The sequence below is a fragment of the Heptranchias perlo genome, chromosome 38, assembly GCF_035084215.1.
Source record: "Heptranchias perlo isolate sHepPer1 chromosome 38, sHepPer1.hap1, whole genome shotgun sequence".
Lineage (NCBI taxonomy): Eukaryota > Metazoa > Chordata > Chondrichthyes > Hexanchiformes > Hexanchidae > Heptranchias > Heptranchias perlo.
This window is the reverse complement of record NC_090362.1, coordinates 6726480-6751640: the sequence shown is the minus strand read 5'-3', so window position 1 is coordinate 6751640 and position 25161 is coordinate 6726480. Positions and strand designations below refer to the sequence as shown.

The window sequence follows — 25161 nt, the reverse complement described above, 5'->3', positions numbered from 1 at the left end:
ATGGGCGGACACATGACAGATGAAATTTAACGCAGAAAAATGAGAAGTGATTCATTTCAGTAGGAAGAATGAGGAGAGGCAATATAAACTAGAGAGCACAATTCTAAAAGGGGTACAGGAACAGAGATCTGGGGGTTTTTGCACAAATTGTTGAAGGTGGCAGGGCAGTTTGAGAAAGTGGTTAAAAAAGCTTACGGGATCCCGGGCTTAATAGGCTTAGAGTACAAAAGCAAGGAAGTCATGATGAGCCTTTATAAAACACTGGGTCGGCCACAACTGGAGCATTGTGTCCAGTTCTGGGCACCGCACTTTAGGAAAGATGTGAAGGCCTTAGAGAGGGTGCTGAAGAGATTTACTAGAATGATTCCAGGGATGAGGGATTTTAGTTACTTGGATAGACTAGAGAAGCTGGGGTTGTTCTCCTTGGAACAGAGTAGATTGAAAGGAGATTTGACACAGGTATTTAAAATCATAAAGGGTCTAGACAGAATAGAGAGAGAGAGAAACTGTTCCCATTGGCGGAAGGGTCAAGAACCAGAGGACATAAATTTAAGGTGATTGGCAAAAGAACCAAAGGTGACATGAGGAAAAGCTTTTTTACGCAGCGAGTGGTTATGATCTGGAATGCACTGCTGGGGGAGTGGTGGAGGCAGATTTAATAGTGGCTTTCAAAAGGGAACTGGATAAATACTTGAAAGGAAAAAATTTGCAGGGCTATGGGGATAGGGCGGGGAGTGGGACTAGCTGGATTGCTCTTGCATAGAGCCGGCACGGACTCAATGTGCCGAATTGCCTCCTTCCGTGCTGTAACCTTTCTATGATTCTGTGAAATATTGTAGATGCAGTTAAGGGGAAGCTAGATAAGCACATGAGGGAGAAAGGAATAGAAGGGTATGCTGATAGTTAGATGAGGGAGGGAGGAGGCTCGTGTGGAGTATAAGCACCTGCATAGACCAGTTGGGCCGAATGGCCTGATTCTGTGCCATAGTTTCGATGTAACTCGATGTCCCATGGATAAGTACTCTCCATTAATAATGGCTCGTAGTTACCTTTCCTAACTTCCTTCTAATAGAATAAAATAGTGTATTTATTAAATACGATTTATTAATCTTATTTTTAGGATATCATATCAGTTCCTGGTACTGTGGATGGTGTTGCTAATGGCGATGGTGTGCTAAGTGATGAAGCAGGAAGAAAGCCTCCAGAAAATAAGGATGAATTAGTGAGGTTTGGATGGATCAAAGGTGTGCTGGTGAGGAAATACTGCTGAATCTGTAGCATGCTCATTTGTATTGAAATGTAACAATTAAATGAAAAGTTTAACCTAATTACAAAGCATAATTTCTTTTAAAATGGGACTAGTTAAGTAGGAACTTGACTTTGTGTTATCTTTAAGCTGTGCACTAAATTTTAAAACACTTAGAAATGAGTTCTGTGTATCCATATCTTTGGCAAAATGGTACAGCTTCCAGGATAAAGTTACCTTTCTATGTTGCGTAGCAATATGTTAACGTGAAGTTGAATGAACTCTGTTCATTGCTAAATGCAACATACTGAACCCATAACTTTTTCACAATATACATTTACATTCCATGTAGCGTAAAATGAAAGTGGTGTTAACCTATTCCCTCGAGAGTTTTGCTCTACTTTGTTCCGGAGTAAGGTTCAGCCCTGAGCCTGGATTTACATTGCCAATTTAGTGCTGTTGCAAAACTGAAATCACTTTGTACTGACGCAAAATATGCAGTGTAAATTTACCCTTAGTGACCAGATCAAATACCCACGTTTACCAGCTTAATGATCAGTTACTTATCAGTGTTGACACTGTATAGTTCTTTGTTTCAATGGACTGTATTTCAAAATGTGTCATACTTCACTGATGTAACATTCTTTCATGAGCCATGTTGGAAACTTGATTGAAGGTTAAAGAAGCTTAGAGAGAATACTTTTAAAAATAAATGTAATTCTCCATTGTGTCTTAAAAATAAATAGTAAATTATTGGTGCAGCTCTGAATGCAAGCAGAGGCCCAAAATGGCCAATCTCTATGGGAAGGGATATGCTTCACAAAAATTAAGATGAATTTTTTTTAATGCAGATGACTGGCGGGAAAGTGCTATGTACTGAAAGTAGTGCCTTCTAGGTTTCTCTTCAACATCATGTGTATGGAAACCATAATTCAACTTTGAAGTTAATTATATATCTTGTATTATAGGTGCGATGTATGTTGAATATATGGGGTGTGATGCTTTTTATTCGACTATCATGGATAGTTGGTCAAGCTGGAATAGGTATGTTTGCATCTTTTGTAATAATAATTAACTGATGCTATAAAATTTTAAGTCACAAATATGGGGCTTTTTGTAGTGTAATTGAGTTAGATATTCATATGATAGCAGATAACAAGTTATCAAAGCGTGATAATACCTGCCACTGCTTTGTGCTTCATACTATTGGAAAACTAAATCAAATGAGCCCTCTTTGTTTACACTAGAAACTTACTGCTGGGAATAAACAGAGCAGACCTTCAGGCCCAGTTAGTTTATGGAATTATAGTGCAAAGAGTGAGGTATTTTATTATCCCTTTAAAAAAAATGCCATTGAAGATATTAATAGACCTCAGTCCTGATGAAAACAGGAATCCAGTTGTGTCCATTAATGGCCTTTTTAAAAAAAGTTATAAGTGGCCTGATCACCATTGCAGAAATTGGGATATCAACTGTTATTTCTACACACTTACCCCTCCTTGTTGTTTTTCCTGTTTTATTGCCAATGTTAATACCTGCAATAAAAAAAAGTTTTGTGGCTGTTATTACCACCATGTCAAAAAGTTAAAATTAGGTGGCACAGTTGCTGTGGGGAAAAAATGTTTAGCTCCCTTATTTAAAAACTATTTAAGCTGGATAAAATATACCTGTGATAAGCATATTAAGAAAGTCTGTTAGTATGTCAAGACAGATTATCTTCTGCTAAAATAACTTATTGAACTTTGTTTCTAATAATTGTTTTTTTTTCCCCTGGTGAAAAGCTTCCATGTTAATTTAAAAACATCAATACTTTTAGTAGTACCTTCTTCAATTGTCTTTTTATCCTTTTATTTGCCTTGCATTATTGAATGTGCAAATTAAAATGTAAAACTGTTTGAAGGACAAAGAAGGAAGTACCGCTTTTTAAGTTAAATCGAACTTTGTAGTTACCATTCTGTGTAACAGAGTAAAATGCATACTGGTATTGTAGGAAGAGGGTAGGCAATAGAAAAGTTAGACATATATTCTGATTTGTCCAGTTTCTGCCAAAATGCCATTAGTGATTTCTCTGGAGCATGTCTAACTACTAGTTTGTGCCTTTTTTAAAAAAAACATTTTTAAATGTTCAGATTTTGTTGCCTGCTTTATCTTTGTCATTTGGCTTCCATGCCTCATTAACTTTCAAATGTAACTGTCTTCTGGGTTATTTCGCTCACCTTGATGTTAAAGTCTAATATAGCTTCAGGCATAAGAACTCTTTTTGTTAAAAAGAGTTACTTATATTTTCCTAGTTTTAGATATATTTTTGATTATGCAAAAATTGTGGGATTTCAAAATTATATAAATGTAACAGTTGGTCTATTTTCTTTTTTTATAATTAGCAAAAAAGCTGACCTGGATATCAAGATGTTCCAGTAGGAAAATAAACACTAACTTTCTTACTGGCCAGATCTTATCTTGCAGTTACTACCATAATGGCTGTGAAATTAGTTGTGAATGTTGCTTTTACCTGCTGATAGTGAGAACTTGTAAAACTTTGCTGAACTTTCATTGAATTGCCATTTTATTGCATTCTCATTTAACAACTTAACTATTGTAAAATATTTAAACAAAAAATGTGCAGCAATGCAAACAAACCTGATGTTTTTCAAATCAAAATGTAGGTTTGTTCTAGTAAAAGAATTTAATTGCAAACTTTGAAGTCTGAGTACAGTGGTTATGAAAAATTCCTCTTCAGAGACCAATTAATGCCACCTAAGGTTCTATTTTCCAACATTGTCATCAGTGTACAGTACTTTACCTCTTCAGTTATCCCCATTTAACCCCATGAAAGTTCTCACTGACTCATTCAGCTAGAAAGATGGGACAAGATAGTTCAGGTTGCAGATTTCACAGTAATTACCTCCAGTACACTTATCTGAGCAATCGATGGAAAATGGACATGCTGCCATTTCTTCAGCATGGAATGCTTTACTATTACACTGAGCTCCATTCAGTAACCTTACTGAAAACTCCTCTCCTGTGGTATAGGCCTGCATTCTGCTCTGAATTACCACCTGTTTTGGTGCAGTAAATGGAGCACAATGTGTTCTGAGGCTGCTGCCATAAATCTGCCACAAAAATCTACACATGAATTCTCCTACCAAAAAAACACCAATTCCCTTTAAGGCTCACCAAGCCAATTCTGCCACACTTAAGTGGGATCAAGGGGGCATGGCTAATCCATATCAATGGTGGTAAGAGATGCTGCAAGATATCCCTGAGGCGGATACCACATTGAGGAGGCCATTCTGTGTGCTGCTACTGAAGGTTAGTGTTTCTTTTCCTGTTTACTGACCCTTGTTGTCTTTGAGGGTTGAGTCAGGCCTTCTGCTGCTACTTTTACTCAGCTCTGATTAAAATATTGCTTTGTACTCTAAACATGGATTTCACAATGGGAATACCTTTGTTTTCCTGTTATCACGAGAAGGAGTCTGAACACATGGAAGAGGATAGGTTGGAGGCTCTTGGAGTCAGGCAAGGAGTCATGACTTTTGGAGTCATCCCTACACATAGACTTACTCGCCAGGGTCTACAGACTAAAAGTCTTACTTGGGCATCCTCGGTGCAAGGTGGGTACACAAGGAAGAAAGGAAGTGGAACAGGAGAGCCAGCTACAAGAACAAGGAGATCCCAAATAAGAATTCAGAACTTTCAATAAATAAAAGTTGATATATCAAACAGTCACTTCACACCTGCCTGCTTTCCCTCTCCTGCCCCTCACCCTCACAAAGTCCCTCACTTTCAAAGACTTCTGCCAAGGTCCTTCATAAGAAGTCTACATTTCCCCTGCCATCATCCAACTCTCAAAAGTTGAAAGCATACACAGAAATGACCTTGCAGCTCTCTGATCAAGGTGTCTTTACTTGAAACTACAACATTCACTAGAAAGTGCCGACTAAATCTATTCTCCCTTTCAACAACTATTTCTTAACACTGTGACTACCCTTTGTGCCAGCAAACCTACTTACTGTAGTTCCTAATCTGCTACTCCTACAAAGTGCTCCCTGAGTGGCATGGTTGAGGGGTGAGTGCCTGGGATGGTTCTCCTGAAGCCTTGGAAACCTGAGGTGACTCTTATCTCAGGTCAGCTGCTGTCCCTGAGGAATCTGCTTCTGGCAACCTGGCGTGTGCAGTAGCAAGGGCTGCTTGGCTCATGTCTGAAGGTCCATCATGAAGACATTGGAGGGGCATTAAGGAAGTAGGTTCACTGCCATTCGGGAGAGACGGTGACATCTGCTTCCCACCCTTTGCAACCCACTGTTATACACAAGCCCAGAGGTACTACTGGTTGGTGGTATTATAGACTGGTCCCAATGAAATGTTGGCAGCCCCATGAAAGTGTTCTGTCAAAGCACTTATTAAAGCATTGATAGCTGCTACTCCAGAAGTGACCAATGTCCTTATGAGCTCTTCCTGGCGTCTTGATGCTACAGCACTTTCCTGGGCTGTCAGTCTCTGGGGTGTTCTGCAGGTTGTAAGAAGCTTTTTGCAGTGCATTGCAGACGTGAGTAGTGGACTTCTCCTACTTATCCATAATCTTAACCATATATGCGGAAACCGTCTCCACTGCCTGCACGTGAGATTGATGTTCCTGAATCATTGTTCTTTTGAATACTGGGCCCCTGAAATCTGGATCCCTGGGCTCCTTAATTGAGGGGGAAGGTGTTTCACCCATCCGTGGAGAACTGTCACTCCCTCTCTTCCACTCACTGGTGCTCAATTGCTGCACTCAGTGTCAGCCCTTTTGAATGTCTGCCTAAACACTTTCAATGGCAGAACAGAGTTGATGAGAATGTGGCAGCAGCTACAGGTCTGGAAGTGCCGGGTGGCCTTTTTCTCCATGGCACCCTGTGTGATGTGAAAGACTGAAGAACTTGTTTAACCATACACATTGATATTTGCCAGTGAAAAAATGGCAGGTGAGTGTAATTGTACTGCAATATTTTGAGAAAGCACATGAAGCTGAAACTACATGTGAGGATACTTGCCTAGCCTTTACCAACCTTTTCTTGCCAGCTTGTCCTCTCGTACAACCTCTCCTGTCCATCTACCTATTAAATCTAATGCAGCCTCTTCTTGCACACTCAAGGTTTTCAGTGTTGGTGGTCCTCCTCCAGTTGTCCTCTGCGGCACTGGTTGTATGCCCTTTTTCCTTTGGAGGGAGTGAATGTTACAGGCCTGCGAGTGTCATGGAGAGGTCATAAATGTCATGATAAGAGGTGAAGTTGCCATGTTTTTTTTTTAAAAAAAGGTATCCTTGAAGACTGACAGAAGCCCTTATGATAGGCAAAGTGAATTGAGAGAGTGGCTTTGGTCTACAAACACAAATTAGTTGCTGCAACATAGGAACACTTAAATGGTTTATATAAAGTCTGAAAACAGAGCAAGGTTACATTAATCATCATGTCAGTTAAGTAAAATGATAAAACGGGGGAACTACTATGGGAAGGGAGGAGCAAAGTTTGTCATCTGTTTCCCCCCCCCCCCCCCCCCCCAAACAATCTGCTGATTTAGACATTGAACATCCTGCCTACATGGATGAAAGCTACCAATGCATAGCACAACTCATCTATAGTTTATGGAATGTGAATGTTGACATTGGAGAGAAATTAGAATGAGGGACATTTAGTTCAAGGAGCAAAATTGATGGAAAGAAAAATATGTACTCTGACGACTAAGGCTGTGACCAGAACCAACAACCATAACAGGAGGGAGAAGTGAAGAGGAGCTGATCAGTTGTGCTGGGACTGCAGAGTGGCACAAAGTCCTCTGCCCCATCTAACAGAGCTATGTCACCATTTTTGAAATTATGGTTGGCTATTTGGCCAGTGATTTTTTTTTTCCTCTCTGCTGCTTTGTTTATGGGCAAATAGATCCAAAATGTTCAAAAGATTCTGGAGTATGGATAGAAATTTACCGTTTCTAAGTTTTGTTTTCATTCTGCTACCACCACACACATTCATCACTTATTTGTGGACTTGTCCAGAGCCGCTGCTGTTGTCTGCAAGGTGTTATTTTGCTGACTGACCCTGTTTCTCCACTTCCTGTTTGTGAACTCCCTCCCCAAATGGTCCAGTGGAAATGGCCTTGTTGGCAGATGGAGTCATAAACCTGTGGTCCAGAATGTTCGTTTGATCTGCCACTGAGCTTCCATCCAAAAGAAATAACGATACCTGAAACTAGCTCTTATAAGCTTCAAAGTGAAAAACGGGTGGGGTGGGGGGCATTGAAAATTGCCACCATTTCAGACCCGCCTCCAACCTGCCCATTTCTGGTTTTCACCAAGGTTGGGGGGGGTGACCAACCCACTCACAAGAGGCAGGTGGGGCCATAAAACCTTCCAAGGAGGCTTCGGGCCTCCATTGTTCTGGATTTCTGGGCCTTCTGCTTTACGCCTCGTGAAAGGAGGCGAGAAGGCTCGAGACTAACAGTTAGGTTCCTGGAAAGGCACAGCTTGTGGGCCCGGAGGAGCAGGAGTGTTCCCCCAGGCCCAAAAAGCCTAACTGCACCGACCCCCCCCCACCCCGATCTTCCCCCTCAATGATCGCGGACCCCTCTGATGACTCCTGACCCTCCCCCATGACTCGCGCCCACCCATGTGACCCCCCCCAATCTATCCATCCAAACAAAGACTTACCTGAACACGTCCTCTCACTGGCTGGTCTCCTGTCCGACTGAGACCAGCCTGTCACTCAAGCCGGTCAGTCGGACAGGAAACTGACAAAAAAAAAGACGTCCTTACGTCAAAATCGTAAGAATGATAAGGGGGCTCAATTTGACCCCCACCCCCTTCCCGGCTTGGTTTTAAAATTGAGCCCCATGTGTTTATGCCTTAACCCAGAGGCCTAGAATTTCTACGCCTTAGGTGCATCGCTTTTACGCCAATGGAAAATGAGTTGCACCTGCCGTTGGTTGAGAGGTATTTACATGAGAGTTCCTTGGGTCAGCTCATTTGTATATCCATTGGAGTAGTGATCGGTGTACAATCTATGTAAAACTGCTTCCAAATATACGCTGATGACACTCAGCTGTATCTCTCCACCACTTCTCTCGCTCCTTCCACTGCCACAATGTTGTCAGACTGCTTTACCGATATTCAGTTATTCATGAGCCACAATTTGCTCCAGTTAAACATTGGGAAGACCAGCTATCGTCTTCCTCCCCCCAACACAAAGTTTGTACCCTCACTATACACCCCATCCCCCTCTCAGGCTGAACAAGACCATTTGCTGTCAGTGTCGTATCCTGGAACTCCCGTCTTAACAGCATTGTGGGCGCACCTTCACTACATGGACTGCAGCGGTTCAATAAGAAGTCTCACCACCACCTTCTCAAGGGCAATTAGGGATGGGAAATAAATGCCGGCCTTGCTAGGGACGCCCACATCCCAAAAAATGAATTTTTAATAAACTGACCCTGAGCTGAGTTTTCACTCCATATACTCTCCATCATAAAGTCAGCCTACATAACATTGCCCGCCTCCACTCTTTCCTCAGCCCATTTGCCACTGAAACCCTCATCCATGCCATTCTCACCACAGACTCAACTATTCTAATGCTCTTTTGGCCCCAGACATTGAGGAGGAAGACATTTTAATTGATCGCCTTACAGTAAAGGCCATGGTTTCCTTTTAGAGAAACATTTAAATTATGAACATTGCTTCTTCCGCCCGTTAAGGTCCTCTGGCTTTCTCACCAGAGTGGCAGGGTGTCTCTCCAATTTTCCTGCTGGGCAGATTGAGCAGATGCCACTGTTGCACCTCGACAGTTATGGACCACTTGCTCCAACTATTTCCTGATTTAGAACAGGGTCGACTTCTGCTACAAAACAAAAATCCAAATATAAAATTATCTCTCTGTAAGGTGATCTGGTGGCAGTGTATTGGGTATGCAATGGACTTCATTGTGAAATGGTAAAACACATTCATCATTGTAGTTTTGCACATGGTGAGTTCTTAATCTCTGCCAAGCAATTTAGGGAAGTGTTACTCGAGAGGGAGGAATATCAATCCTGCCATTGCACATCTTTTAGTGGAAAGTTTGAGTGACGGAAGACTGGGGACAGGTTGCTTGGTAATGGTCTGGGTGGGGAGTAACTAATAAAGAAGATGGGAAAGCATTTTTACAAAACATTGATCCTTGAGTCCTTTTATTTTATCTCCCTAGTTCTGGTTGACAACAATGATTGTTGTGTTTATTGCCGCAAATGAATTTATGTGAAGCGAGAACTTCTCAAAAGACGTGTATATTCGCTACTGACCCGTCATTTCACTTATCACCGTCTGAGAAGGGACTTACAACCTTTGTGAAGGTAAACTCTGATACAGGTGCTGAATGTTTATTTTTTAAAAGGTTGTACAAACAGTATATGGATTTATATGGCTGCATGCAACAACTTTAGGTGGAACATTTTTCTAGATGGCTAAACCTGTTGCAAAAGCACCTTAAATCTTTTGGAATTCAAACCCCAGCTTTAATTTTTTGTTTGTTTATTTGTAGGAGCAGCTTACAGATTTTCCACATCTGAAATGTCTAAATGTAGCAAATGCATAATAGGTTTCAGGTTTACTGGTTGTTTGCAGTTGGGACTATGTTCAAAGAGAGCACAGAACTCATAAGTTGGTGACTCAGTTCAATGTAACTTGTGTTTTTAAATTCATTGCCGACAGGTCTTGGAGTTGTTATTATTCTTCTGGCTACTATAGTAACATCAGTTACTGGGTTGTCAACCTCCGCTATATCAACAAATGGATGTGTTCGTGGAGGTAATGATTTTAGCTATACTTGGGTCACCAAAACACGGAACTGATTATGGTAGGTGTATAGCCTCTTGGCAACATGTTACTGTGTCTGACCTTTCAATGTGCACTTGCGTTCAATACTTTGACTGGTCTTAATAATGTTGCCAAGGTGACAATTAGGATGCTGTTTGGTAAAATGTCTTAAATCATATTTCCTGTCTGAACAAGGTGAAGGTATTTTTAATGTACTCTGTTCAAGGATGAGACTAGCACAGATTCCTTTCATTTTTTTTAGTACATTTCAGATATTCTGTTTGAGAATAAGAGCAGCACAGATTCCCTTTATTTATTGGTTCCCTTTATTTAATGGTACATTTCAGGTATCTTTTCATGGATGGGAGCAGCACAAATTTCTTAATTTTTGGTACATTTCAGGTATTCTGTTCAAGGATGGGAGCAGCACGGATTCCCTTTATTGGTACATTTCAGATATTCTGTTCAAGGATATAGAACAGCATGGATTCCTTTTATTGGTACATTTCAGGTATTCTGTTCAAGGATGGGAGCAGCACAGATTCCCTTTATTGGTACATTTCAGATATTCTGTTCAAGGATATAGAACCGCATGGATTCCTTTTATTGGTACATTTCAGGTATTCTGTTCAAGGATGGGAGCAGCACGGATTCCCTTTATTGGTACATTTCAGATATTCTGTTCAAGGATATGGAACAGCATGGATTCCTTTTATTGGTACATTTCAGGTATTTTGTTCAAGGATGAGAGTGGCACGGATTCCCTTTATTTATTGGTACATTTCAGGTATCTTTTCATGGATGGGATCAGCACAGATTTCTTTTAATTTTTAAGTGCATTTCAGGTTCCAGTCACCAGTACCAACCAAAGGGTTGAATTGCTGCATAGATGACTAGGTATGAGAACTATGCTTAAGACACATCTGGGATTCTTTACAGGTCTTGGAGTCATCATCATTTGCCTGAGTACGGTGGTAACTGTCTTAACAGGTATCTCTATGTCAGCCATTTGTACCAATGGAGTTGTTCGAGGAGGTAATGTAAAAAAATATTCTTCCACTATTCAAAGTCCTATTTCACTTCTGTTTTTGATAGAGATATATATACATTGTATAAAAAATAATTAATGGCATCCTTCATAGCTAATATATATGAAAGCTGCCTTCACATCACCCATAAAAATCAATGGAAATTACAATTTACTTAGATTTTTAAAATACTTATTCTAAATGTACTTTTCAACCTGATAATTGTAACTGTGCTGCATAAAAAGAAGGCAAAACATGGTGACACTATTTCCTTCATTAAATTAATAGATATTAATAATAGAATAATTGTACCAAACTTTCCCTCAAAACAAAATGTAGTAGGTTTTTAATAATTGTAAATGTTAATAAGTGTCATTTTAGTTAACTAATATAATAGAAAACTAATTATTAGCCGCAGCATTTTAGGTGTACAAATGGACCACAGTATCGTATCTACAAATTCAAAACTGGGATCCAATATTTCTGTGTAATGTACAAGCCACTGTCAGCCCATTTTCTTTTATCCCTGTGAATTTAAATTCAGGAGTTCAAGGGGAAAATATTGTGGAGTGAGGGAGGAAGAAAGAAGTACTTTTAATCCTAAGGTGGTACTTCCCTCTCCTCCTCGCACGAGGCAAGAAAGTCAGAGAACATGCCCCTCCTAAAATCATCTTTGCTTTGTCTTTTGAAAAGGTAACCCACTATATCAGGTCTCCTGCTTAGGTGACTTGTCTAGATCCATCTCTTGTTCTCTTTGAACTGTGTGGAAACAGGCTCTCTTAATGGCTCTGCATGCTGATGCTACTGAAAAGAAATAAGAAAGACTTTGGAACATAGCAACATAGGAACAGGAGTAGGTCATTCAGCCCCTCGTGCCTGCTCCGCCATTTGATAAGATCATGGCTGATCTGTGATCTAGCTCCATATAGCTGCCTTTGGCCCATATCCCTTAATACCTTTGGTTGCCAAAAAGCTATCTCACATTTAAATTTAGCAATTGAGATAGTATCAGTTGCCGTTTGCGGAAGAGTTCCAAACTTTTACCACCCTTTGTGTGTAGAAATGTTTTCTAATCTCACTCCTGAAAGGTCTGGCTCTAATTTTTAGACTGTGCCCCCTACTCCTAGAATCCCCAACCAGCGGAAATAGTTTCTCTCTATCCACCCTATCTGTTCCCCTTAATATCTTATAAACTTCGATCAGATCACCCGTTAACCTTCTGAACTCTAGAGAATACAACCCCAATTTGTGTAATCTCTCCTCTTAACTTAATCCTTGAAGTCCGGGTATCATTCTAGTAAACCTACGCTGCACTCCCTCCGAGGCCAATATGTCCTTCCGTAAGGTGCAGTGCCCAGAACTGCTCACAGTACTCCAGGTGCGGTCTAACCAGGGTTTTGTATAGCTGCAGCATAACTTTTGCCCTCTTGTACTCCAGTCCTCTAGATATAAAGGCCAGCATTCCATTAGCCTTATTGATTATTTTCTGCACCTGTTCATGACATTTCAGTGATCTATGTACCTGAACCCCCAAGTCCCTTTAGACATCCATTGTTTTTAACTTTTTTTACCATTTAGAAAGTACCCTGTTCTATCCTTTTTTGATCCAAAGTGGATGACCTCACATTTGTCTACATTGAATTCCATTTGCCACAGTTTTGCCCATTCACCTAATCTATCAATATTGCTTTGTAATTTTATGTATCCATCTACACTGCTTACAATGCCACCAATCTTTGTGTCATCAGCAAACTTAGATATGAGACTTTCTATGCCTTCATCTAAGTCGTTAATAAATATTGTGAATAATTGAGGCCCCAAGACAGATCTCTGCGGGACTCCACTAGTCACATCCTGCCAATGTGAATATTTACCCATTATCCCTACTCTCTGTCGCCTTTCGCTCAGCCAATTTCCTAACCAAGTCCGTACTTTTCCCTCGATTCCATGGGCTTCTAACTTAGTTAACAGTCTCTTATGTGGGACTTGCATTTATATAGTGCCTTTCATGATCTCAGGATTTCCCAAAGTGTTTTACAGCCAATGAAATACTTTTGAAGTGTAGTCACTGTTGTAATGTAGGAAATGTAGTAACCAATTTGCGCACAGTGAAGTCCCACAAACAGCATTGAGATAATTATCAGATAATCTGTTTTTGTGATGGTGTTGAGTGATAAATATCAGCCAGGACACTGGGAAGAACTCTCCTGCTCTTCTTTGAAACTGTGCCACGGGATCTTTTACATCCACCTGTCAGGGCAGACAGGGCCTCAGTTTAATGTCTCGTCTGAAAGAAGGCACCTCCGACAGTGTAGCACTCCCTCAGTACTGCACTGGAGTGTCAACCTAGATTTTGTGCTCAAGTCTCTACCTTCTGACTCAGAGGAGAGTGTGCTACCAACTGAGTAACGGCTGATACCTCCTGAAAAATTAGTACTCAGTACTGAGATTTTCAGTTGTACTCTAATGCCAAGATAGACATCCAGAATCAAGAAGCATGCTGATCTCACTCAACTCAATGACAGCTGGTTAGAGATGAGTGTAATATATGAGTATGTCTTTTCCAGCCAAAGACTGGACATAATGGGCAGCATTTTAGCACCCGCTATCGGGTGCGTTCCTGGCGGGGGGGCCCCGAAAATCGTGAAATCCCGGAGCGGGACTGGAGCCTGCCTCGAACCCACGCACTTCCGGGTTCCCTGCTGATGCGCCGGCGTGCGCGCGCAGCCCCCGCTGGTGGGAATCCCGCAGGCAATTAAAGCCAGCGGGATGCCAATTGAAAGTATTTATTTAGGTATTTCAGGTCATTAACTGACCTGATTAAGGGATTATGTGAGGAGGGTTGGGATTTTAGAGCAAACTGGGACTGTTTCCCGTTCTGGGGGAAACACTCCCAGTTCAAATGGACCTGTTGCAGCCATCAGCCTGTGGCAGCTGCAAAGGTCCATTTGACAGGTTGGGGGGAGACCCTCACTCATTGCAGGAGGCCACTCTGACACTTGGGACAAAGTTTGGCCTCCACCACCCTCCTCTTGACAATCAAAGTCACCAACTTGCACACTTACCCCGGTGTCCAGACACATGTACCTACCTTGTGGACCCCCTCAGATGTACATCATCCGGATGGGGGCCGCCGTAGCTGCAGTCATGACCTCCTCGGAGGGCGAACAGCATCACCAGCCTCGCCATCCACGCCGTCCACCTCTGACACGTGGAGCTCCACAACAGAGTGCTGTGACACATCCACCTGCACAGCAGGAGGGAGGGCTACCGCAGAGAGAGATGCGTCGCAGAGGGCACTACTGTCGCCACAGGGTCCACAGACCGAGGCTCAGCTTCCTGGACCTCACTGAGCAGCAGTGCACACGGAGGCTCAGAGTCACTCGACATGTAGTCATGGACATCTGCAGCCTCCTTCATGCCAAGCTGCTCCCGGCTGGCCCGAGCACCATCTTCTTACCTGTCGCTGTCAGTCACCACTGCCCTCAACAACCTCTCCTCCGCATCCTTCCAGGGTGCAACCGGGGACATCGCCGACGTCTCTCAGCCGTCTGCACAAAAGAGCCCTGCGAATACACCTACACCCACTCTGCAGTGACACAATGGGTGGCATCAGTTGTGGGTCTTCATAGTGATCCTCAGGAAAGGGCATTATTGCACAGACCAGACAAGATTCGTGAAGACATGGCAGTGGTGCCAATATAATGTGATGTGAGTTGGTCAGAAATTCAATATAAGTAACAACCATGACAAACCCTCAAACACCCTTGTGCATCCCCTTCATGCTCACGACACGTTTGCCTTACGCTGCCTACTGCACATATGTGATGCATGCCCTGTGGCTGCAGCACAGGTAGTGGCAGGATGAATGAGGCTGGCCGTGAAAGAAATGCATGAGGGTGAGTACGAGATAGAGCCATGAGATTGTATGAGGATTGGGTTGAGTGGTAGTGGCGGGATGAGTACTGGCGAGGTGAGTAGGTGCAGGTACGATGAGGATGAGGTTTGAGTGGGTATGAGGGGTGATGTGACAGAGTAGTGTTGGCAGTGCAGAAGGAGATGTGGGTTGGGGGCGGAGATGTGGGTTGGGGGCGGTGATGTGGCAGACGGAGTGTAGGGGACAGAGTAAGTGTACTCACTTTGGCTGACCTACTGAGGTCATTGGAGCGCCTCCTGCACTGTATGCAGGTGGGCGATATGTTGGTGGTGCTGGTGACCTCCTCTGCCACCTCGAGCCAGGCCTTCCTGGTGGCAGAGGCAGGCCGCTTCCTCCCGCCCGCCGGGAGGAAGATCTCTGTCCTCCCCCCTCCTCCTTACCCCATGTATTGATACCTGGAGTGAGGCATCATTAAACTGGGAGCAGCCTTCCCCCTGGGCTGCTCCATGCTGTGATTTTTTTCTGTTTGTTGCAGCATCAGTCAGTGGAGGACTGCCCCTTTAAATAGAGCTCCTCCAGCTGACAGATCTTACTGCGCATGCGCAGTCCACCTGACGCGCAGATCTGCAGTGGGGAACCCGGAGGAGCAGGTAAGTGGATCCAATTAGTGGATTGTATGCTACAATCGCGCGGGGAGCTAACTAATTTCACTGGGCGCATTACCCACGCGCCCGATAGCCCCCCGCCGAGAACCCGCAGCCCTGCTGACATCGGGCCCAATAGGTTAGATTTTCCAATGTGGATGCAGTTTACACCCAAATGGTTTGAAACAGTTGTTAACTGATCCGAAGTGAACTGTGCTACTTGCACCTAATTTTCTGTGGCCAGTTCATTATTATACCGGTGTGAATTGAAAACTGCATATGGCTGAAATTTAAAGGGTTGCGGACAATTTAAAGTAGCAGAATGGGACAAAATTCTTTACAGCCCTAGAATAGCCTGAGGGCACTTCAGCCAATAGGTACCTTTGCCAATGCTGAAGCGGGAGAGGGCAAAGCAGTAAAAGGCAGAAATGAAGAGAAAGGAAACCCATGGTTCAGGGTTGAATCTGTAGGCGTGTGATGATACATCCAGCATTTTATCCCTTCTTTGGTGAAATGGAGGTGGTGCTACATGAAGTAGTTTCCAAGGAAGGTGGCTTTTCTTGTCACTTCATGGCACCATCCTCTGATCAGCATTTAATTATACCTGAAGAAGTTGGAGGCAATTGCCTCACAATACTAGCTTTTTCCATGCATCAGCAAGTAGTGTTTCACTTACCCATTACAGTTGTAAAAATAAATGGTATTTGGTTTTGGAATTATAAATGTAATCCAATAAATGCCTTTCTCAGCTTTCTGACATAAGGAAAAGTGAAGGACTTTTATTTAAAATTTCAGCTAACTAAGACCTTTTTAAATTCATTGTCCAGTTTGTTTTCAGATTATTTTTTAAAATTTTGCAAACTGGAATATAGTTCTACATTCAGCTTTTCCACTGAAAAAAGCAAGAGGAATTCAAGGATTTTGAAAAAGCAAGCGATTTCTGCTTCTGTTTCTGGCAGTCTTTCTGTGATTTAAAAAAAAAATCATTAGCTTTCCTTGAATAAAGCTTTGCAAACTAGTCCCCTAGCTTTCCTTCAAATAATTTTGAAGAACTCCCAGGCAGATATTGTTAGAAACTGAAGACAAGCATTGCATCAGTTGGACATAGTAAATGCTGCTGATGCATCGTAGAGAACTGTACATGTTGCATACATTCAGATATAGGATCTGCCTTCAGTTTACAGTCATAGCTCTGGACAAACATATCAAGTTCAAGTGCAGTCTTTTGGAAAATGCTGTGCCTAAAAGTAAAAACTTCAATGAAGGTATTAAAGACACAAGACAATTCAAAAGTAATCATGTTATTCATTAAATGTTTTTTTGATGTTTTAATTGTGCTTAAAACCTTATTTTGGTTATGAGAAACATCAGTTATTAAGAAAATAAATGGCAGGTGCAATTATATTCAAGAAGCATTTTGCTTGATTTTATTGATTCACTTTTTTATGTTTAAAAGAAAATTATTGGTAGATTCTCATGGTTGGTCATTCAGGAATGGGTGTTTTCACAAGTTCTTATGAAAATAATTTCTCGCTGGCAGTTTTCTAGCTGCTTATCATTTGATTGGTGCTATTAAAGTGAAGCAGCAGCAAATCAACAAAGTATGAGAACAAAAGCTCAGCAAAAGTGTGGCAGCAGGAAATTGTACATGGATGGAGAGGGATCCTTGGAAGTCAGGAATTGTGGGGGAGGCCCCAGGGTCAGGGAACATTAGGGGTGATCCTGTGAGCAACAGAAATAGTTTGTGAGCACTAGGAAAGGGAGCCCAGGATCTGAGAGTGAGAAGGTGATGGGGGAAACTTGGGAATGGGGTTCCTGGTGTCCAGCAGCATTAAAGAAGAGGTTTGAGGGCATCGATGGGGACAGACTCTAGTAATATTGGGGTGCTGGTGAGATCTGGCCGTATTAAGGAGTCAGGGTATAACAGCCGTTATGCTGGTGAGGGATGGGGGCCTAGAGAATGGGACCTAAACTGGCCATGGCCTATTTTGGACTCTGGCGATAGTACTGCATTGCATTTCCATCTGTCGGCCTCCTCCGATGCATCAGCAGCCCATTTTGACCAATTACTTCAATTAGATAGCTAAGAGAGGATCAGGGGTCATATGTTTTAAGTTGCATGAGCAGATTTAAGAACATAAGAAATAGGAGCAGGAGTAGGCCACATGGCCCCTCGAGCCTGCTCCACCATTCAATAAGATCACGGCTGATCTTCGACCTCAATTCCACTTTCCCACCCTATCTCCATATCCCTTGATTCCTTGTGTCTAAAAATCTATCGATCTCAGACTTCAATATACTCAATGACTGAGCATCACAGCCCTCTGAGGGAGAGAATTCCAAAGATTCACAACCCTCTGAGTGAAGAAATTTTTCCTCATCTTGGTCCGAAATGGCCGAACCTTTATCTTGAGACTATGACCCCTAGTTCTAGACTCTCCAGCCAGGGGAAACAATGGGATCGATATTACCAGGGCGGCGGGTTCGCGGCGGGAGGGTCTATTGGGCGTGTGGGTAACGCGCCGGGTGAAATCAGTCTGCTCTGCACGCAATCGCAGGCTGATTGAATCCACTTAGCTGGTCTTCCGGGTTCCCCACTGCTGAGCTGCGCGGCGGGCGGACTGTGCATGCGCAGTAAGGTCTGTCAGCTGGAGGAGCCCTATTTAAAGGGGCAGTCCTCCACTGACTGACGCTGCAAGAAATAGGAAAAATTACAGCATGGATCAGCCCAGAGGGAAGGCTGCTTCCAGGTTCAATGATGCCTCACTCCAGGTCCTACTGGATGGGGTGAGGAGGAGGGGGAGGACAGAGATCTTCCCCCCCCCCCCCCCCCCGGCGGGCAGGAAGAAGCGGCCTGCCTCTGCCACCAAGAAGGCCTGGCTCAAGGTGGCAGAGGAGCTCACCTGCACCACCAACATATCGCCCACCTGCATACAGTGCAGGAGGCGCTGCAATGACCGAAGTAGGTCAGCCTAAGTAAGTACACTTACTCATTCCCCTACACTCCGTCTGCCACATCACCACCCCCACCCCACACCTCCTTCGGCACTGCCAACACTACTCTCACATCACCCCTCACACCCACTCAAACCTCATCCTCATCTTACCTGCACTTACTCACCTCGCCAGTACTCATCCCGCCACTACCACTCAACCCAATCATAAGAAATAGGAGCAGGAGTAGGCCAGTCGGCCCCTTGAGCCTGCTCCGCCATTCATTAAGATCATGGCTGATCTGATCCTAACCTCAAATCTAAATTCATGTCCAATTTCCTGCCCGCTCCCCGTAACCCCTAATTCCCTTTACTTCTAGGAAACTGTCTATTTCTGCTTTGAATTTATTTAATGATGTAGCTTCCACAGCTTCCTGGGGCAGCAAATTCCACAGACCTACTACCCTCTGAGTGAAGAAGTTTCTCCTCATCTCAGTTTTGAAAGAGCAGCCCCTTATTCTAAGATTATGCCCCCTAGTTCTAGTTTCACCCATCCTTGGGAACATCCTCACCGCATCCACCCGATCAAGCCCCTTCACAATCTTGTATGTTTCAATAAGATCGCCTCTCATTCTTCTGAACTCCAATGAGTAGAGTCCCAATCTACTCAACCTCTCCTCATATGTCCGCCCCCTCATCCCCGGGATTAACCGAGTGAACCTTCTTTGTACTGCCTCGACAGCAAGTATGTCTTTTCTTAAGTATGGAGACCAAAACTGTATGCAGTATTCCAGGTGCGGTCTCACCAATACCTTATATAACTTCAGCAATACCGCCCTGTTTTTATATTCTATCCCCCTAGCAATAAAAGCCAACATTCCGTTGGCCTTCTTGATCACCTGCTGCACCTGCATACTAACTTTTTGATTTTCTTGCACTAGGAACCCCAGATCCCTTTGTACTGCACTACTTTCCAGTTTCTCGCCATTAAGATAATAACTTGCTCTCTGATTTTTCCTGCCAAAGTGCATAACCTCACATTTAAGTTAGATGTCTCGAGGTTCTTTTCCAAGAGCATAGTAGACCTATGGAACAAGTTGCTGGCTTGTGCATTGAGTACTTATTCACTGCATACCTTCAAAAGAGAGCCGTACCAGTTTCTGGCTGGGGTGGAGATCACAGAATACAAAAGGTAGATGGAACACTAAGTAATATAAATCATGGTCAGTGTGGACTCCTGGAGTAGTTTTAATTGCCTAAGGGAGTAAGAGGAATTTCCTAGATTTTTTTTTCCCTCCCTAAAGTAGCTGTAGCTTTTTAAATCTTTTTTTGCCTCTCTTAGGAGATTACATGGCTGCTGGTGGGTGGAGGGTATTGTGAATCATGACGCTCAAGGTATACTGATTTAGGAAGCAGACCTGGATGCATTCTAAAAAGGATTCCCCACTTTGACCACATACATTACCTTTGTTCTTGTCTACCTTGAGATAGTTAAAGTCACCCAATATTATTGCCTTGTTCTTCCATAACTCTGAACGGTCTGCAGATCTTCCCCTTCACCTCATCTCCACTGTTTGGTAGCTTATAATGCACATGAAGAATTGTACTATTTCCCTTCCTATTAATTCTATCCCTATAGATTATTTAAGAACATAAGAAATAGGAGCAGGAGTAGGCCAATCGGCCCCTCGAGCCTGCTCCGCCATTCAATAAGATCATGGCTGATCTGATCCTAACCTCAAATCTAAATTCATGTCCAATTTCCTGCCCGCTCCCTGTAACCCCTAATTCCCTTTACTTCTAGGAACAATTTCGTAACACAAATCCCCGAGAACAAGTGTTGCAGCTCCATGATAGAAAACTGCAACCCTGTCCCCATTTTTCTTCCCTATTTATCCGTAGAATATTATAACCAGGAATATTAAGTTCAGAGTCTTGCCCAAACTTAAGCCATGTCTCTTTTATAGCTCCTACATCATGTCACTTCAGAGCTATTAATGCTTCTAACACGCCAATTTTATTTTGAATGCTTTGTGCATTCACATACTTGCCACATAATCCTGACTCTAGGCTAAAGGAGCACTGGGAATCCTGTCTAGGGCATTGTGAGCACAGAGTGTGGGGCTTGGAATCTGAGGAGTAGGGAGGAAAGTCTTGGGAAGGGGAGTTGGATGCAGCACAACTGGGTAAGGGAGTTTTGAGCATGGGGTGGAAAAGTCTAACTGTTTTGAGGGGGCACAGTCTGGCTGCTTTGTGGTAGAGGAGGACCAGGAGAATGGGACCTGCCCTTGGCCCCTTTTTGGACCATCAGTCGCTCCCCTTTCTCAACTGTGTTCCCACCTGTCAGTTTATTCCTTTGTTGTCAGGAAGTGGATTCAAGCCCCACTCCAGAGACTTGAGCACATAATCTAGGCTGACATTTCAGTGCAGTACTGAGGGAGTGCTGCACTCTTGGAGGTGCCGTCTTTGTGATGAGACATTAAACAGAGATCCCGCCTGCTCTCTTGGGTGGATGTAAAAGATCCCATGGCACTATTCGAAGAGGAACAGGGAGCTCTCCCGGTGTCCTGGCCACATTTATCCCTCAATGAACACCACCAAAAACAGATTATCTGATTTCATTGCTATTTGTGGGACAGTGCTGTGTGCAAATTGGCTGCTGCATTTCCCTATATTGTAAGTGACTGCACTTCAAATTAATTCACTGTGAAGTGCTTTGGGACATCCTGAGGTTGTGAAGGTGCTCGATAAATGCAAGTTCTTTCTTTCTGACCCATCAGCCCTTGCTTTCTCTATCCTCTGTGGTTCCTGTAGTTACATCCCTGCCTTAAAAGCATTTGATGCACTATTAGTGAGTTTGGCAACTTATACAGTTTTTAATAAGTTTCAATTTTAAAAAATGTACTTAAAACATTCAATAGTTCATTATTTGCAGTTCCCCAGTTTTTAAAATTTAAAATTTATCTGTGAGCAGTAAAAATGGGTCTAAAGAAAAAGATTTTTTTACCGGAATTTTTAACCTTTTGAATAAAAAAAAAGAATGTATTCTCCATCTTTGACAGTTATATTAAAAAAAAGACATTACAGCTGCTGGTAATCATAGGTATGGTCTAAGTGAGCAGTTTTTATTATAAAAGGAGCAGTTGTTAATATTTTGATGTCAGACTTGCCCGAAGTAAACATTCGAGAATTAAGACCCTGCAGTTTCTGCAACTCTGCTCTGTCACTGGATGTGTTGCAGGACTTCCAGCTATTGACCCCCTCCCTAATTCCGGGATAAAGCCATTTAAATGAAGGGGGCATATTACCGTGTCATTTCCGGGATTCCTTGTGTGTTCGCTCTGTGAAGGGTGAGGGTTGTTTGAGTGAAACTTTGCCATTCTGTTGAGGGGAGCAGGCAAGGTCAAACGGGCTGAAGATTTTAATTTCTTAAATAAATCTGGGAATTTATCTGGAGCTTTTTCCTAATGGCAATCAATATTAATGGACACTAATATCATGTTAATTTTAGACGGTTAAAGGGAGATGTGATAGAGGTGCTCAAAATTATGAGGGGTTTTGATAGAGTAGATGGGGAGAAACTGTTTCCACTGACAGGAGGGTCAGTAACCAGAGGACACAGATCTAAGAGAATTGGCAAAAATATCCAGTTCTGCGAGTGGGGTTGATGAGAATTTTTTTTATGCAGCGAGTTGTAATGATCTGGAATGCACTACCTGAATAGGTGGTGGAAGCAGATTCAATAGTAACTTTCAAAAGGGGTATGTTTTTATGGGATGAGTATTGGGCAAACAGAAATTCTGCATGTGTAGATTTTACAGTAGCTTGGCACTTAAATACTTGATCTGAAAGCAAATTATTGTATATAAAACAAAACGTGTTTAAAAGAGTCATACTCACAAAAAGATTGTGATGTCATAAATATTGGGAACAAAGAGATTAGAGCTGTCCTTTACAAACTGAAGGAGAATAGCTGGTATAAAGCAATTTCTTTTGATCAGCCTGACAACTGACACATGCAGAAACACATCAACATGTTCAAGTGTATAAGTAAGTTCTGAGTGTTTATCAATATCATCTTCTATCTGTTTCTCCTGTTGTGTATAATATATAGCAATTTATTTTCCTGTGTTGGGTTTATCACTTCTCCATTTTGTTTTTTTTGCTGAGAGAATGAGAGTCACTGACAGTAGGCCAAAAGTAACATTAATGTACTCTACTGACTGGTAGAGGGGAAGTACCATCCCTTCTGTTTACTGTAGTCCATGTTATTTGTCTAACTCAGCAAAAATACCATTATCAGAATTTTCATGATAATGTATTTGGGCAACTGATGGAGTAAGAAATTCACTTCCTGTTCAGAATTATGCTGAGAAGAGCCTATGCTGGAATTGGTTTGTGTATTCAAAAATTTGTTGCAACTACATTTTTGTTTTTTAGTGAGTTTTATTTGTATAATCATACATGAGAAAAATAAGGTCCAAAGATTTTTGATTATTCCCAAAGCAAAAATTGATGCAAAGCAATTTCACCATCCAATTCTCTAGAAAGGTCAAATGGCCATCTCCTTTACACCAAGTTGTAAATGAGCTACCTGTAGTTTAGGGCAGCAACCTTAGCTTAGTTGAACATGTAATTACTATAACTGCAAGGAGCTCTTTCTCTTATCCAAAATTATAATTTGGGCACAGACTTCTATTGACATGTGACTTCTAGTTTTAGAATTAACTATCTTCTAATCTAAACAGGTGGTGCCTATTATCTCATATCCAGAAGTTTGGGACCAGAATTTGGTGGATCTATTGGCTTAATTTTTTCCTTTGCTAATGCTGTAGCTGTGGCCATGTATGTTGTTGGGTTTTCAGAAACAGTAGTGGATATCCTGAAGGTAATACTATATTTCTTTGTGTATCAAACATAATTCAAGTTTGTAACTAAATATACAGCTGTCATCTTTACAAACTTATTTCAATATAAATGAGAATGTAGCATAAATTAATTCACTTTTAATAAGAATCCTGTCTATGAACTTCATTATTTTTGGCAACAGTTTGGCATTCTTTTGTAGGAAAATAATGCACTCATGGTGGATCCAATCAGTGATATCCGAATAGTAGGCTGCATTACAGTAGTAGTACTTCTTGGTATAACTGTAGCTGGCATGGAGTGGGAAACAAAGGTATGTTTTTAGCTACATTTTTTAAATATCAGCTTAAAGTAGCAGTTACTTTTATGAAGTGTCTTATGTCATATTTAGGTAAAACCCAAATGATATTTTGTCAGTTATTTGCTGTGATAACAAATGTGGTGTTGATGCAGAATTATTTTTGTCTTTTAACAGGCTCAAGTTATTCTTCTCATAATTCTTCTTATCGGTATTGTTAACTTCTTTATTGGGACTGTCATTCCAAGTACTGCTGAAAAAAAAGGCAAAGGTTTCTTTAACTATCGAGGCAAGTTCTATTGTAAAGAACAAGTTTGGTGGGAGGGATTAAAAGTTTCAGACCAGTTAATTTTGAGTGCTAGATTTAGCAGTTTACTATATATTTTTTAACCTTTGTAGCCAATGTATTCGAGGAGAATTTTGGGCCTTCTTTTAGGGATGGAGAAAGTTTCTTTTCCGTGTTCGCCATCTTTTTCCCAGCTGCTACTGGTATTCTTGCTGGTGCCAACATCTCAGGTGATCTAAAGGTATGTTCCTAATGATTAATAAGAAATAAAATGATTACTTTTGATATTTTAAGATTATTCAATTTATAAAGCAAAGCTTTGTGACTCAAAACTTTGCATTTTAGGATCCACAAGTAGCCATCCCTAAAGGAACGATGTTGGCTATCTTAGTAACAGCTTTGACTTATATAGCTGTTGCCATCTGTATAGGTAAGGTAAATTGCTCGTTCTTGAATAATGATTGTTTAGAAACTGAAACATGAGCACAAGAGATTGTAGACAGATGAACACAGATACAGAGTACTTCATGGTCCGGATTTTCCACTTCTACATTTGCCAGCTCAGGATTTTAAGCCCATATAATGAATGAGCAGAAATTGCAGGCTAGTAAGTGCTAACGACAGAGGTGGAAAGTCCTGGCCCAGATCTTTGTGAATACACAGTATAAAAATGATATAACAGTCTTTCATTTTCAAAAATTGAATGCTTTTGTCATAAATGCTTTGAGATAATTCCTTAACCCTCAGACTGCTGACAGGTCTAGGAAAGTTTTTGTCTCCGGGACGACTAGTTTTGTTTGTTTATAGGTTCATTCCCTATGATGCTGAAAATACTAACATTACAATAATAGTTACTCAAACATCAGGAATAGCTTTTTGCTATAAAATTAATCCAAAACTAAATGAACACACTTTTAACTCTAAATAAATGTAAAACTTTAATTCTGGTCACCGTATTATTTTCTGTCCTATTGCCCTCTCTTTCCCATTCTCAATCTAGCATATTTTACCTTCTAACTCTAATTGTACCATTTCCCTATCTAATCTAATTATTCTAGTTTTGAATTGAGTAACTGTATTTAATTATTATCACAATGATCTGCAGACTACAAGTTTTGGCATCTATGTAAATGTAACCATGTTTACACAATGGAACACTGCACATGGC

General features: G+C 41.8%; 1 protein-coding gene across 2 annotated transcripts in view; it reads left to right on the top strand.

Annotated features, from left to right (window-relative positions):
* slc12a1 (solute carrier family 12 member 1) overlaps window positions 1-25161 on the top strand; it is a 120064-nt gene that overhangs the window by 23038 nt on the left and 71865 nt on the right. Inside the window, exons 2-9 of one of the 2 annotated variants that reach the window (XM_067973348.1) lie at window positions 1121-1252; window positions 2215-2290; window positions 11001-11096; window positions 23292-23431; window positions 23612-23722; window positions 23885-23996; window positions 24107-24234; window positions 24339-24423. In XM_067973348.1, coding sequence (XP_067829449.1) covers window positions 1121-1252; window positions 2215-2290; window positions 11001-11096; window positions 23292-23431; window positions 23612-23722; window positions 23885-23996; window positions 24107-24234; window positions 24339-24423 — 880 coding nt within the window. Of the gene's footprint in view, window positions 1-1120; window positions 1253-2214; window positions 2291-9956; window positions 10053-11000; window positions 11097-23291; window positions 23432-23611; window positions 23723-23884; window positions 23997-24106; window positions 24235-24338; window positions 24424-25161 lie in introns of both variants that reach the window. The other variant, XM_067973347.1, reaches the window with a different exon arrangement.